The 15,175-nt window shown below is 45.4% G+C and overlaps 1 protein-coding gene across 1 annotated transcript in view; it reads right to left on the bottom strand.

The window, feature by feature from the left end:
- The window catches only part of Dnah10 (dynein axonemal heavy chain 10), a 149,456-nt gene that overhangs the window by 126,205 nt on the left and 8,076 nt on the right, over positions 1–15,175 (bottom strand). The window contains exons 3-8 of the mRNA XM_008839272.3: positions 12,014–12,114; positions 10,274–10,382; positions 7,386–7,501; positions 5,844–6,063; positions 2,784–2,941; positions 1,294–1,524 (exon numbers count right to left, since the gene is read on the bottom strand). Of these exons, the coding sequence (XP_008837494.1) occupies positions 1,294–1,524; positions 2,784–2,941; positions 5,844–6,063; positions 7,386–7,501; positions 10,274–10,382; positions 12,014–12,114 (935 nt within the window). The remainder of the gene's footprint in view (positions 1–1,293; positions 1,525–2,783; positions 2,942–5,843; positions 6,064–7,385; positions 7,502–10,273; positions 10,383–12,013; positions 12,115–15,175) is intronic.

Raw genomic sequence — 15,175 nt, forward strand, 5'->3', positions numbered from 1 at the left:
GATTTAAAGTCAGTTTCATAAAATGGAGCCCATACCTGACATTGATATCAGGCCTAGGAATCTATGGCTAGACAGATCACAGGTCATAGGGGAGAGCCTAATACTATTATTCTGCTGAATAGATATAGTATTAAACTAATTCCTGATGACTTATTGTTATGCTCATAGATTAATGCAGTCCTCAACTCTCACCAGAGAAGCTTCCTTATGCAGCAGATGGTGATTAACACAGCAACCCACAACTGCCCAACATGCAAAGAATAAGAGACTGTGGAGTGCTTATCTCTGAGTAGGATACCAATATCAAACTTCCACCTCCCAAGGCCCAAGAATTATGGTGGAAGAGGGGGCAGAAAGATTGTAAGAGCCAAAGGTGGTGGATGACCACAAGGAAACGGGTTTTTCAGACAGCTGACCAGTTACTCATATGAACTCACAGCAATGATGACAGCATGCACGATGTAAGCCCAAGCCAGATAAAATCCCAGCATAGATGTGGGGAAGTGGGAAAGAAACTCCAGGCCAACTTGAGGAACTGTTGCCAACCAATGGTTGCTGGAGGGGGAAAGACAGTCTCATTCAAGCTTGAGACTCTTGGTAGCTTAACCAGGCCCCACTGGATGGACCAATACTGAAGGATATTTGGGTACACAAATTTGAATATATATATAATACAATTGGGCAAGGGGTAGTAAGGGGATACAGATAGGGGAGAGGATCTAAATACAATCAAAATATATGAAATTCACAAAAATGCAATTAAAAAAAGAAAGCAAGGGAAAAACAAAAGCATGGATTATATATTGTCCGAGAGCAGAGCAGAAATGGGAAAAGGAAGACCTGTCAGGAGGTCTTTGTGGTTCAGATAAGAAAGGAAGTGCCTCAGAGTGCATGGCAATTATGGCTAGCAAAATTTGGGTGGGTGAATGGGGCTAGAGTGATGGCGCAGTGGTTAAGAGCACTGGCTGCTCTTGCAAAGGAACTGGGTTCAATTCCCAGCACCCACATGGCTAACAACCATTGGTAACTCTGGTTCCAAGGGGATCCAACACCGTCTTCTGACAGCCTTGGGCATTGCATGACACAGATGTACTTAGATGCATGCAGGCAATATACTCAATACACCTAAAAATAAATAAATAAATAAAATGTTAAATGAACCCATACATAGTCTTTACTGAAGAAATCGACATGCTAGGTCAGTGCTCTACCTGCTGAGTCACATTCCCAGCCCCCAAATGGCATTTTTTAAATGGCAGTCTACAAGCTGGCTTTGCAGCCCAACGGGCATACCTTGAAGTGGCGCTCCACAGTGGACAGGAAGCGCACATTGTCTGAGGCCTCCATGTGGAGCTTGAACAGTTCTATGAGGACAGGCTGCACATTGGCCACCAGCATGGATTCTGCCTCCTTGATGATATCAAAGACCTTCTTCACAATTGGAAGCTTCGTTTGCTCATAGAGTGCACTTAAGGTCGCATTTCTCTCCCGCCAGAACTCAATTTCAGCCAGGGGACCATTGCCCTGAGAGAGATGAGGACACACATATAGCACTCCTTGTTACTGTGGGCAGACACTAGCTTCACTTCTACCCTTTTCTCCTCCCCACTGCTCCAGACAGGGGCCAGTCTGAACAAGGGCTTTAGGTGGGCTCTCACTTGGAATGGTCCAATTAGAGTCTCAGGACTCTACTTGGGATGTAAGACAAAGATGCTGGCTTTCCAGTGGTGTGGCCAAGGGGCCGGAAACAACTGCAAGTTACTATTGGGAAGGAAACTAGCCTGAGGAGGAAGCCTCAGTAACTCAGCTCAAGACCTGATCGAACTCAAACTGTTTGTGAAGCCAGACCTACCTTCCATTCTGTGAACCAAGGATTGCTTTCTGTGTGCATGCATAGACATGCACGCTTGTGTGTGTGTGTGTGTGTGTGTGTGTGTGTGTGTGTGTGTATTGGGCAGAGTTCAACTTTGGGTGTTGTTCCTGAAAAGCTGTTCACTTTGGAGGATTTTTTTAATTTTTTAAATTCCTGGTTCACCTGGAACTCACAAAGATTCACCTGCCCCTGCCTCCTGAGTGCCAGCCTTTTAAAAACATTTAAATGTTTTATTTATTTATTTATTTGGGCGGGGACAGGAACAGGGGAACAGAGAATAGTGCTCAAGTGGAGATCAGAAAACAACTTCCAGGAGTTGGTTCTCTCCTTCTTATGGGTCCCAGGAATTGAACTCAGGTTGTCAGACTTGGAAGGCAAGCACCCACTGAGCCATCTAGCCTGCCGCATCTGTGTTTTGAAACAAGATCTCTTGGCCTGGAACTCACCAAGTAGGCTAGGCTGGCTCGCCAATGCACTTCTGAAATCCTCCTGCTCCATCTCCCCAATGCTGGGATTATAAGCATGCACCCCCATGTCCAGCTTTTACATGTGTTCTGGGGATGGAACTCAGGTCTCAGGTCTTCAAGCTCCCAAGATAAGCACTTTACCAACCAAACTGTCTTCCCAGTCCTGGAATTTGCTTTCTTATTTAAGCCAGTTGACTTGGGTTTCTCATGGCAGCAGCTAGACATTCCAGCAGATACACAGAATTATCGCTGCCAGTCCAGGCAGTGAGCTAGTAGCCCAGCAGTGAAAGCCCAGAACAGAAAGCCCAGCAGTGGTGCCATGGGTGTGCCCACTACTGTCTTTTAAGGAAGAAATGAGACTGGCTCCCACAGATCCCCAGGCTCTCAGCACTCTCCAGGTGGTGGGCATGACCTGATTTGGCTCCCGAAAGCCTGCACATTACCTGGGGTGTCTTCTTCAGCTGGCTCTCCATGGCCCCTGATATTTGGTTCAGCCAGTTGATCACACATTGCTCCAAGGCCTCAATCATGTCAGGGTCAGCAGCCAGCTCAGACACCTCTCCTTCCACACTGATGCTGGGCATCTCCAACTTGATCTCACCTGGTGGAGGGAAAACAGCCAGTCAGCCACTAGCCCAGGAAAAATCCATGATGTTCAAGGTCATCAGCCAGCTCTTCCCTTCCATAGCTGCACATTCAGGTCAGCTAGCTTGCCTCCTCATATCTCATTCCTTTCATAAGAATGTGATTTAAAAAAAAAAAAAGTAAAAAAAGGGCCAGGCGTGGTGGCACACGCCTTTAATCCCAGCACTTGGGAGGCAGAGGCAAGCGGATCTCTGTGAGTTTGAGGCCAGCCTGGTCTACACAGTGAGTTCCAGGACAGCTGGTGCTACAGGGAGATCCTGTCTCAAAAAGACCAAAAAAAAAAAAAAAAACAACCAAACAAAGAACCCTAGATTGTTAGTTCAGTTCAGTTTATATGATTGGTTAAGTTCCATCAAAATGATATTAAGATGTTCCTTTTTTTTTTGGTCTTTTTGAGACAGCATCTCCCTGTAGCTCCAGCTGTCCTGGAACTCACTGTGTAGACCAGGCTGGCCTTGAACTCACAGAGATCTGCCTGCCTCTGCCTCCCGAGTGCTGGGATTAAAGGTGTGTGCCACCACACCCAGCTATAAGATGTTCCTTAACTGACAACAGAATGAGTTCAATTTTTAAAACTTAACATACAACTTTTAACAGACAGTAGCTGTTTAAGAAAACCTTGGGACACCAGGTGAGGTGGCACGGGCCTTTAATCCTAGCCCTCAGAAGGCAGAGGCAGGCAGATCTCTGGGAGATCCAGGCTAGCCTGGTCCACATAGTGAGTTCCAGGCAGCCTAGGACTAGGGCAACTCTGTCAAAAAAAAAAAAAAAAAAAAGAGCGGGGGAGGGGAGGGGAAGGAGGGGAAGGGAGGGGAGGAGAGGAGAGAAGAGAAGTGGAGAAAAATAGACTAGAGAGATGGCTCAGCCGTTAAGGGCATTGGCTGCTCTCCCAGAGGACCTGGGTTCAGTTCCCATCTCCACCTGGCAGCTAACAACTGTCTGTAACTCAAATTCCAGGGAGTCCAACACCCTATGGAGTCCAACACCCTATTCTGGCCTCTGAGGACATTGCACAGATGCATTTATATATATGCAGGTTAAACATTCATACTTGTAAAATAAAAATAAATCATTTTTTTTAGAAAAAGAAAAAAAAGAAAACCCCCAGCATGAAGAAAATGTGAAGATAAAAAGAAAAAAATTGTCCATAGAAGAAGCTGAGATAATGTAAATGGGGAAATATTTTTTAATCTTATTTGCCTCAGAGGTTGGAGAGACACTATGGTATCCAGCAAACAAGAACAGTATGCTATGATAAAAGCAGAGTCAGAATGAGAGATCTTAGAACTAAACATAGACTAACAGATGAGAACAGCTCTAGGTGGGGAAGATTAACCAGGAGGAACACTTCAGGAAAGTAAAAATGCCAGGGGCTGGGGACATGGCTCAGTGGATAAAGTGCTTACTACACAAGCATGCAGACCTGAGTTTAAATCCCCAGAACCTGGGTGTGGTGGCACACAGCTGTGATTCCAGCACTGGAGAGGTGGAACCAGTCTCAACCAGAGAACTCCAGGTCAAGTGAGAGACAACGCTTCTTTTTTAAATTTTATTTATCATTTTTAATTTATGTGTATGAGTGTATTGCCTGCATGTATATAAGTGCACCCATGTCATGCAATATCCCTGGAGGTCAGAAAAAGAAGGCGTCGGATGCCCTGAAACTGGAGTTACAGACAGCTGTTAGCCACCATGTGGGTGCTGGGAATTGAACCTGGGTCCTCTGCAAGATCAGTCGGTGCTCTTAACTGCTGAGCCATCTCTCCAGCCCCAAGAGACAATGTTTCAAAAAAAGAAAGGTGGATGATGCCTGAGGAACAAGAACTGAGGTTGTGCTAGGATACCAACACATGCATACAGGTACACACACAGAAGAAGAAAAGAGTTCGTTTTCTTAGAATAACAATCCCACATTACTAGCCTTTCTGTCACTTTTTCACTGTTCAGGACCCTAAAACATGACCATCCACTGTGACTCCCCTTCCTCACTCTCTCTGATCTCTATACCTGCTTTCTGTTACCCCTGGCTCTGGGACTTGGGAGGGCCACCACCCCATCCAATGACAGTGGGGTAGCTGAGTTCCACAGCAGGGGCTGTGTGATGCAGCTTTCAGATGAGGCCTAATGCCACGTCCTCCAGGAAACCCCCTGTGGCTGCTCCATTTCAGTTCTGTCTCCCTCTCCTAAAGGCCTTACCACCTTTTTGAGCTCCATAGTCTGCTTCAGTGGAGAGTACACAGGGTTCTACAACCTTTACAAGCAGAGACTCTGTCACTCTTTATTTCTTTTTTTTTTTTTCTTTCTTTTTTTTTTTTTTTTTTTTTTTTTTTTTTTTGGTCTTTTTGAGACAGGGTCTCCCTGTAGCCCCAGCTGTCCTGGAACTCACTATGTAGACCAGGTGGCCTCGAACTCACAAAGATCCACCTGCCTCTGCCTCCCAAGTGCTGGGATTAAAGGCGTGCGCTGGCTCTTTTTTTCTATAATGAACAACCAATGCTGTTCACCTAGAGACCATGCAAACAAGGATCACTGGGCTGGCAACGAGACTCGGATGGTAGAGTGCTTGCTAAATATGCAGGTGGCTCAGGGTTCCATCCCCAGCATCACACAAACTGGGTGTGGTGGCATGTGCCTGTGATTGAAGCTCTTGGGAAGTAGAGGCAGGAGGATCAGAAATTGAAAGTCTTGGGTACATAGCTAGTTTGAAACCAGCCTGGGCTACATAAGACCCTGTCTTAAAAACAGCCAATAACAGTTATCATAAATGAAAACAAACACAAATGGCCACCTTAAACTTTCATATTGCCTTTTTAGAATGAATTAGTCACTCTTCATGACAGGAATGAAACAGAACAGACCTTCAAGCTGCTGCATCGTCCTTTGAATGTTGTTCGCAAATTTCTGAAGGTTCATTAAGAATTCGTCACGTATTAACTGGACGCTGTGGTATTCCACTGTGTCCCCAGGCATGATTGGCATCTCCAAGTCATAATGGGAAAACTCCTGGCTTTTTGTAGACATAGTTCCCAGCCCCGAGTCTGTCTTGTGCTGGTTGTAGGACAGCGCAGGCATGAAAACCTGAAAAGACCATTTGTGTATTTAAACTGTCCCTGACCTCCAATGGTCTGTTAAATTGACAGATATACAGATATGTACATCTGTAATCCCAGCACTCTGGAGACTGAAACAAGGCCAGCCTGGGCTACATAACAAGACCTCACTTCAAAAAAAAAAAAAAAAGAAGAAAAATAATTTTATACAATAATTTTTTTTTGGTGTTTTTGAGACAGGGTCTCCCTGTAGCCCCAGCTGCCCTGGAACTCACTATGTAGACCAGGCTGGCCTTGAACTCACAGAGATTCACCTGCCTCTGCCTCCCAAGTGCTGGGATTAAAGTCATGTGCCACCATGCCCGGCAATACAATAAATTTTAAAAGCAACAAATGAGTTGTTGGTTACTTAACATGTGTGACTAATTAGGATTGATTGTTTTATTTTGGAAGTTATTTAAATTGTTTTAAATATTTTATTTGTTGTTTTTATGTGTATGCATGTATTGCCTGCATGTATGTAAGTGTACCTGTGTCATGCAGTGCCTGAGAAGGACAGAAGAGGCCATCAGATCCCCTGGAACTGGAGTTAGAGACAGCTGTTAGCTGCCATGTGGGTGCTGGGATTCAAACCCCGGTTTTCTGCAAGAACAGCCAGTGTTCTTAATCGCTGAGCCTTCTCTCCAGCCCCTAAATTTTTAAAAATTTATTTATAGTTTGTGTATGAGTATTTTGCCTGCATATATGTAAGTGCACCCATGTCACACAATGCCTGTGGAAGCCAGAAGAGGATGTCATAGCCCCTAGAACTGGAATTATGGATGGTTGTTAGCTACCACATGGGTGCCTGCAACTGAGCCCAGGTCCTCTGCAAGAGCAGCCAGTGCTCTTAACCACTGAACCATCTCTCCAGCCCCTGATGTTATTTTAAGCTTGATTGGCTTAAGCTGTCAGTGTCTGAGTTCTCAGATATCACAAGATAAAAGATGTCATCCAGGGGCCTGGTGTGGAGGCTTACATCTGCAAGCCCAGCATTTGAGGGGCACAAGCAGGAAGAGCCACATGAATTAGAGGCTAGCCTGGGCTACAAAGTGAGTCCCAAGCCAACCGAGGATATAGAGTGAGACCCTGTATCAAAGCAAACAAAAAGATGTTGCCAAAGAACTGGAGCATAGCAGAAATGTCAGGCTGTGACTGTTCACACCTCCACCTCTACCCACCCTTCTTTGGAGGCAGGGGACTCTTCCACCTCTGACAGCACACAACCCTCTGCCTATCTGTCTATGTGACAAACAAAGCAAACAGCCACCATCCTGAAAATGCCAAGATCTCTGCAGGGTCCACAGTTACCTGGCAGATGACATCCCTCAGGAAGCAGAGCACATGTACATTTATGATCCCATACTCCATGGTTTCTGGCATAATCTCCATTGCTTCCTTCATGTCACTGGCTTCAGAGACAGCCTCTAAATATGAACAGACTCAGGGCATCAGGGCATGGGGGACATTCTCAGATGTCCCCAGAATCTCCCCCTTCTAGATGCTGGATGTTCTGGTCATGTAATCTGAAGACCTGCTGGCTGGATCTAAGTGAGCCCTGGGCTGGGAGACCCCAAAATAACCCACATTGAACTTTTTAAAGTGTAAGAACTTTTTAAAGACTGTGGGGCTTTTAAAGTTGTACTGCATTTTACATTATGTATTTGTATGCATTACATTATGTATTTGTGTGTCAAGTTGAAAAGGGGTGGAGTGTTCTCGTCAGATTTAGCTGTCAACTTGACACAGCCTAGCGTCAACTGAGAAGGGAGTCTCCATTGAGGAATTTCCCAGATCAGATTAGCATGTTTGGGGGAGGGGTCTTGATTTTGTTTTTTTTTGTTGTTGTTTTTTTTTTTTTTTGGCTTTTTGAGACAGGGTCTCCCTGTAGCCCCAGCTGTCCTGGAACTCACTATGTAGACTAGGCTGGCCTTGAACTCACAGAGATCCACCTGCCTCTGCCTCCCAAGTGCTGGGACTACAGGCGTGCGCCACCACGCCTGGCTGATTGTTAATTGATATAGGAGGGAAGTTAATTGATATAATGTGAGCAGCACTATTCCTTAGGCAAATGGTTCTGGGCTGTATAAGAAAGCTAGCTAAGCATGAGCCAGAGAGGAAGCCAGGAAGCAGCCTTCTTCTCTGGCTTCTGCTTCAAGTTCCAACTTGAGTTCCTGCCCTGACTTTCCTCAATGACAGATTGTGACCTAGAAGGGTAAACTAGACAAATACTTTCCTCCCCTAAATTACTCTTGGTCATTGTATCTGTCACAGCAACAGAGATGACACTAGAACAGAATTGGTGCACCCTCGTTATGGTTTACATCCGTGGTGCATAAGTCCTGTGTATCCCAGCTTACAAGTCTGGAGATCCAAAGCTGGGTGAGGGCAGATGTGGATCATCTTTGGCACTTTGAGCCAGGTATTTGTATGCTGCAAGCAAAATCTGAGATGGAAGCTAAGTCCTCAGCGTGATGGCATCTGGATGTGGTGCTGGGGTGAGCTGATAGGGTTGTAAGGGTGGGGCTTCGGTCAATAGTTAGTGCCCTTAAAAGGCAGCCAGAGAGAGCAGGCTTCTCTCTCAGCTCTCCCCTATGCAGAGCTGCTTGGACTGGCAGCTACCACATCTGTGAGCAATAAAGGCCTACTGTCTCAGACACCCAGGCTGTAGGGCTTTGACATAGCCACCAAACTGGCTTAGGCATCTTTGTTGCCTGCTTCCCCACTTACCCAGTCCCATAAGGCCTATAGAGGGATGAGGCTACTTCAAACACAGGTTTCCAAGGTGAGCGTGGTGGTATACACCTTTAGCCCCAGCACTCCAGAGGCAGAGGCAGATGGATCTCTGTGTAAATCAAGGCCTACCTGGTCTAGGTAGTTCCAGGCCACCCAGGTAAGACCATATCTCAAAAAACCACAACAAAAAACAAGTTTCCTAACTGCCTACTCCTCAGACAGGGTTTTATTTGACATGCATTTATTTGGCACAACCAAAGATCAGTCATCATGGGAGACAATGTGAAGGTGGCATGAACTCCCCTTCCCATCTCACCCCCTAGTTGACAAAAGCAATGACATCATAGGCTTCCCTTGCACACCCTCTCCCATGTCTATGTAGACATGGGTTATCTCTAGTGTATTTCTTTATATAGAACACTTCTTACTTGAAGTGATTTTACTTTTTGTTTGTTTTAAAAATTATTTAATTTTATGTGTATGAGTGTATTGCCTGCATGTATGTGAGTGCACCGTGTCGTGCAATGCCACAGAGGTCAGAAGAGGGCATCGGATTCCCCTGGAACTGGAGTTAAGGACAGTTCGTAGCCATCATATGGGTGCTGGAAATCCAACCCAGGTCCTCTGCAGGAGCAGAGGTTGTTAGCTGACATGTAGGTGCTGGAACCAAACCCAAGTTCTCTGTAAAAGCAGTTAGTGTTCTGAGCCATCTCTCCAGTCCCGTTTTTGGGGTTTTTTTGGGTTTTTTTACTATTTTATTATTTTTATTTTATATGTATGAGTGTATTGCCTGCATGTATGTGAGTGCACCCATGTCATGCAATGCCTTGGAGGTCAGAAGAGGGCTTCGGATTCCCCTGGAACTGGAGTTAAGGACGGTTTGTAGCCGCCATATGGGTGCTGGGAATCGAACCCAGGTCCTCTGCAAGAGCAGTCAGTGCTATTAACCACTGAGCCATCTCTCCAGCCCTAATTTTTGTTTTTTTAAAGATTTATTTATTTATGTGTATACAATACGCATACACAGAGGACCACAGATTGGTTCCCAGAACCTACAAGGGACAATTCACAATTTCCTATAACTCCAACTCCAGGGGATCTGATGCCCTCTTCTAGCCTCTGTGAGTACCTGTAAATAAATGCTTCATACACACATACACTTAAATAAAAAGAATAAATTGAACAAATAAATAATAAAAATAACAAAATAAAGACCATGTTTTTGATGTTGCTGTTTTGTCTTTTGGTTTGATTGAGAGATCCTGAATCAGTGAAGATCAATCAATCAAGATGACTCCCAACATCAAGTCTCCACATGCACAAACACACACTCACATGTGCAGCCATATACATGCAAACATGCATGCATATGCATGCACATTACACACAAGAAATGGAAAAAGGAAAAAGAACATCATAATGTATATGTTTAACACTACACACCCACACCACCAGAAAGGTACCTTTTGTATTTCTGAGGAAAAACACCACATTCTGGTCCAGAAATTCCTCAGGAAGGGGGTTGCAGCTCACTCGCAGGTCCAGTCTGTTCACAATGCGCTTCACAAGCCTCTGAAACAAGACTCTTCTGTGCTGACAGAGCCTCACAGCCCAGCCATTCTCTTCAGTGTGAGCATCTTATTCCTCACAATGCAGCCACACACAGTGGCCATAGACAGGTTAATGCACACGCAGACCCCAGACCCTGAGCCTGCATCTACTCTAGTCCCCACCACCTGATTAACAGACCCGGGAAAGGTCAAGAGGGAGCTTCAAGGGGCTGCCCATTGCAGAGCCCCAGCTTACTCTGAATGTTTAATTTTTTTGCTATTTCAGGAGCTGGGGGGGGGTATTCTTTTATTTTTCCTTGTGTGTGTATGTGTGTGGTATATGTATATGTTCTTGGGGTAGGGGTGCCCATGTGTATGTGCATATGTCCAGAGACCAGAGGTTGCTGTTTGAATGTTTTCCTCAGTCAGTCTTCATTTATTTTTTTATGTTTTTAAATTTTGTTATTTATTTTTTATGTGTATGAGTGTTTTGTCTGTATGTATGTAAGTGCACCACATGTGTGCAATGCCTTCAGAGGCCAGAAGAGAGTGTTGGATCCCCTGGAACTGAAGTTATAGATGGCTGTTAGCCACCATGTGGGTGCTGGGAACTGAACCTGGGTCCTCTGCAAGAGCAGCCAGTGCTCTTAACTGATGAGCTACCTCTCCAGCCCCCTTACCACCTTGTTTTTTGAGACAGGATCTCTCACTGAACCTGAAGGTCACTGGTTAAGCTAGACTAGCTAAACAGCAAGTCCAGACTCACCTTGAACTCTTGATTCTCCGGCCTCCACTTCCCAAATATATGATGTATAGGCCAGGCTGCATGCTTATATCCCCACTTTAAGAGCCACCCTTGGGACATGTAGAGGGAAAGGACTCACTGTAAAGGCCTGGGGTGATGACTTCTAAGCTGTTGCCATGTCCTCCTGCCACTGTGTCTTTGTGTAGGTGGGGATATGGCCCTGCAGAGCAGTTCTAGCTAACACTGTGATTCATGGTGAAGCCTGCTTCAGTTCTCCCGGACCCCAGCTACACTTTATCAGACTGACCTCTGAGGTGGGCCAGAGACCAAGGGGAGCTGAGTAACCCCAGCCAGCCATGTGGACATTCTGTGACTGATCCACAAGGAAAGCTGTAGACATTGAGTGAGCATTGCTGACTTGAAGGGCATGTTGTCACCCAGGGTTTCAGGAAGATGAAACTCCACTGTGCAGGAGCTGTTTGATCCAGTCTTACCCTCTACATCCACCTTCCCCTGGTTTTCATCTTTCTTTTCCTTTCCCTTCCTTTTTCCTCTCCTCTTCTCTCCCTGGCCTTCTCTCTCTTTCCCTCTCCACCTGGAACTCACTATGCAGACTAGGCTGGCTTTGAACTCACAGAGTTCTGCCTTCCAGGTACTGGAATTAAAGGTATGTACCACCACACTTGGCTCCCTTCTTTCTCTATAATCTGCAGCTCCTAATGAGGTTTCCTAGGCCCTGTGAATCCCCCAGTTACTGGTCCTAGAAATCTTAGAAATATCAACATAGGATTCTAGAATCCCCACTTCTTACAATGTGTCCCTTCAATGCACTGTGTCATTCATCCAGTCTTATGAGAGGGTCTCTGAGCCCCATCACTTCACCAATAACAACAGAGAACTGGGCCCACCTTGCCATAGGGTCTGTCTGAGTTCTCTCTGTTCACGTCGTCATCATCAATGCCAAACACAGAGGGAGTTTTGGAATTGTTTCTTGACTTCACAGTCTTCACTACAAAACATGATTCAATATGTAAGACAAGATGGCCAGAAACCTGGGTTTCCCGCCATCCAGACCAGCCTGCCTGTGGTACAACAGCAGGGATTCTCAATAAGGTGAGCACTCACACACATGTGTGTCAGCCACAGTGCCAAGCATGTGATTTCCTCTAAGATTTTTACTTTAAACAAAGTACTTCATTTTTTTCAAAATATTTTATTATTTTTATTTTATGTGTATGAGTGTTTGCCTACATGTAGATAGGTGTATCTGTGTCGTGCAGTGCCTGCAGAGATCAGAAGAGGGTGTCAGATCCTCTGGAACTGGAGTTATAATGGTTGTTAGCCACCATGTGAGTGCTGGGAATTAAACCCAGGTCCTCTGGAAGAGCAGCCAATGCTCTTAACCGCTGAGCCATCTCTCCAGTCCCACTTTAAATGAAGTTTATAATGAAGATGAGAATCAGTGGGCTGGGGACATAGCTCAGCAGTAGACACTTGCCCAGCATGTGCTTGGCTCTGGGATCCAGTCCCAGCTCTGTAAAACAAACAACCAGTCATGGAAGGCACACCTGTAATCCCAGTACTAGGCAGGTGGAGGCAGGCAGATCAAGAGTTCAAGGTCATCCTTGGCTACACAGAGACTCCAAGGCCAGCCTGGGCTGCATGAGATTGTCTCATAGATAACTAGGCAGCATAACAGAGAGAATGTTGAGAATGCCGATGTGTCCATATGTTGCTGACATGTCCATATCTTGACAACATGTCCATATGTGCCCTTTTTTTTTTTTTTACCATGAGGCTCAAAATCTATGAGAGACAAAAAGTATCGTTTCAAGACAAAACAAGAAGGGGCTAGAGAGATGGCTCAGTGATTAAGGACACTTGCTGTTCTTCCAGAGGACCTGGGTTTGATTCTTAGCACCCACATGGCAGCTAACAACCATCTAAAATTCCAGTTCAAAGGGATCCAACACCTTTCTCTGACCTCTGTGGTCATTGCATGACATGGGTGCACTTAAACACCTGCAGGAAATACACTTGTATACATCAAAATAAAAATAATAAAGTATTTAAAAAAGAAAAAACTAAGAAAAAGGGGGGCAGGGAAGAAGAAGAAAAAAGAAAGAAAACAAGGAGCTGGGCATAGTGCCATACGCCTTTGATCCCAGTACTCCGGAGGAAGAGACAGGTGGATTTCTGTGAGTTCCAGGCCATACTGGTACAAATAGCAAGTTCTAGGCTGGCCAAGACTACATAGTAAGACCCTGACTTTAAACAAAAAAAAAAAAAAAAAAAAAAAAAAAAAAAAAAAAGAAAAGAAAAGAAAAAGGAAACAAGGGCTGGATAGACAGCTCAGCAGTTAAGAGCACTTGCTGTGCTTGCAGAGGACCTGAGCTCTCTTCCCGGCACCCACATTGGGCAGCTTACAACTACTTGTAACTCCAGCTCCAGGGGATCTGATGCCCTTTTCTGACCTCTATGGACATTGCACAATACTGGTACACTTACATACATGCAAGGCAATACATGCATACACATAAAATAGAAAACATAATTTTAATGAAAATTTAAATGAAAAGCAACCAAAACACTGTCTCTCTGCCAAATCCATCGTGACCCAGGTGGGCTAGGAACCCTCAGAGGGTTGGAGACTCAGCCAGGAGAGTTCCAGTAGGTCTGGTGACCTCATAGAAAGCACAGAATTCACTCTAGCTTTTGAAAGCTTTTTTTTTTTTTGTCTTTTTGAGACAGGGTCTCCTTGTAGCCCCAGCTGTCCTGGAATTCACTATGTAGACCAGGCTGGCCTTGAACTCACAGAGATCCCCCTGCCTCCCAAGTGCTGGGATTAAAGGCTTGAAAGCTTTTGAAGGCACTGCGCATTTGATGTGGCCTTAGAAGCAGCTCAGCATGGGGCCTGGAAATCTCCCTGCTATTGATCTCCTTGTCCAGGGAACAGAACAGAGATCTCTACTCTCAGATCTGGAAGGTTGAGTGGAAGCATGGCTAAGCCTCCCAGTACCCTGGCTGGCAGAGGAGATAGCAGTACCAGCACAGGGCAGAAGTGACCTACTGCCAAACACACATTCGGGAAAAGTGTTTAGTGTCACTTAGAAGTGGTTAATGCTGGGCAGAGAAGGCTCAGTTGATAAAGTGTTTGCAGTGCAAGCATGAGGTCCTGAGTTCAATTCCAGAACTGTCACGGTTGGCTTCAGTTGTCAATCTGACACACCTAGGAAGAGGGAATCTCAACTGCAGAATTTTCTCTATCAGACTGGCCCATGAGCATGTCTGTGAGGCTTTTTCTTGATTTTTGAGTGACATGGGAGGGCCCAGCACACTGTGGGTGGAGCCACTGGGCAGGTAGGTCTGTTGTATAAGAAAGCAGGCTGAGCACAGGCCAGAGGAGCAAGCTAGAAATCAGTGCTCCTCTGTAGTCTCTGTGTCAGCTCCTACCTTGAGATCCTACCTTGGTTCCCTCACAGATGGATTGTGACATGGCAGTATAACCTGAATAAACCCTTTCTTCCCCAAGTTGGTTTAGATCAGTTTTTTTGTTTTTTTGTTTTTGTTTTTTTGTCTTTTTGAAGCAGGGTCTCCCTGTAGCCCCAGCTGTCCTGGAACTCACTATGTAGACCAGGCTGGCCTTGAACTCACAGGGATCCACCTGCCTCTGCCTCACAAGTGCTGGGACTACAGGCGTGCACCACCACGCCCGGCTCAGTTTTTATCACAGCAACAAAAAGCTAACTGGAACAAGAACCCTTGTAAAATAGTCATGTATGGTGGCAAACACTTTTAATCCCAACACTAGGAAGGCAGAGACAGGAGAATCCCTAAGGCTCATCAGTCAACCAGCCTAGCCTAATCCATGAGCTGGAGGCCAGTAAAAGACCCTGTCTCAAAAAAACAAAATGGAGGTCAGGCGTGGTGGCTCACACCTTTAATCCCAGCATTTGGGAGGCAAAGGCAAGTGGATCTTTGTGAGTTCAGGTCTATGTAAGGAGTTCCAGGCCAGTTGAGGCTTCAGAGAAATCCTGTCTCAAAAAGACAAAAAAAAAAAAAAAAAAAAA

This window comes from Nannospalax galili, unplaced genomic scaffold (genome assembly GCF_000622305.1).
Source record: "Nannospalax galili isolate Female #2095 unplaced genomic scaffold, S.galili_v1.0 scaffold218, whole genome shotgun sequence".
Lineage (NCBI taxonomy): Eukaryota > Metazoa > Chordata > Mammalia > Rodentia > Spalacidae > Nannospalax > Nannospalax galili.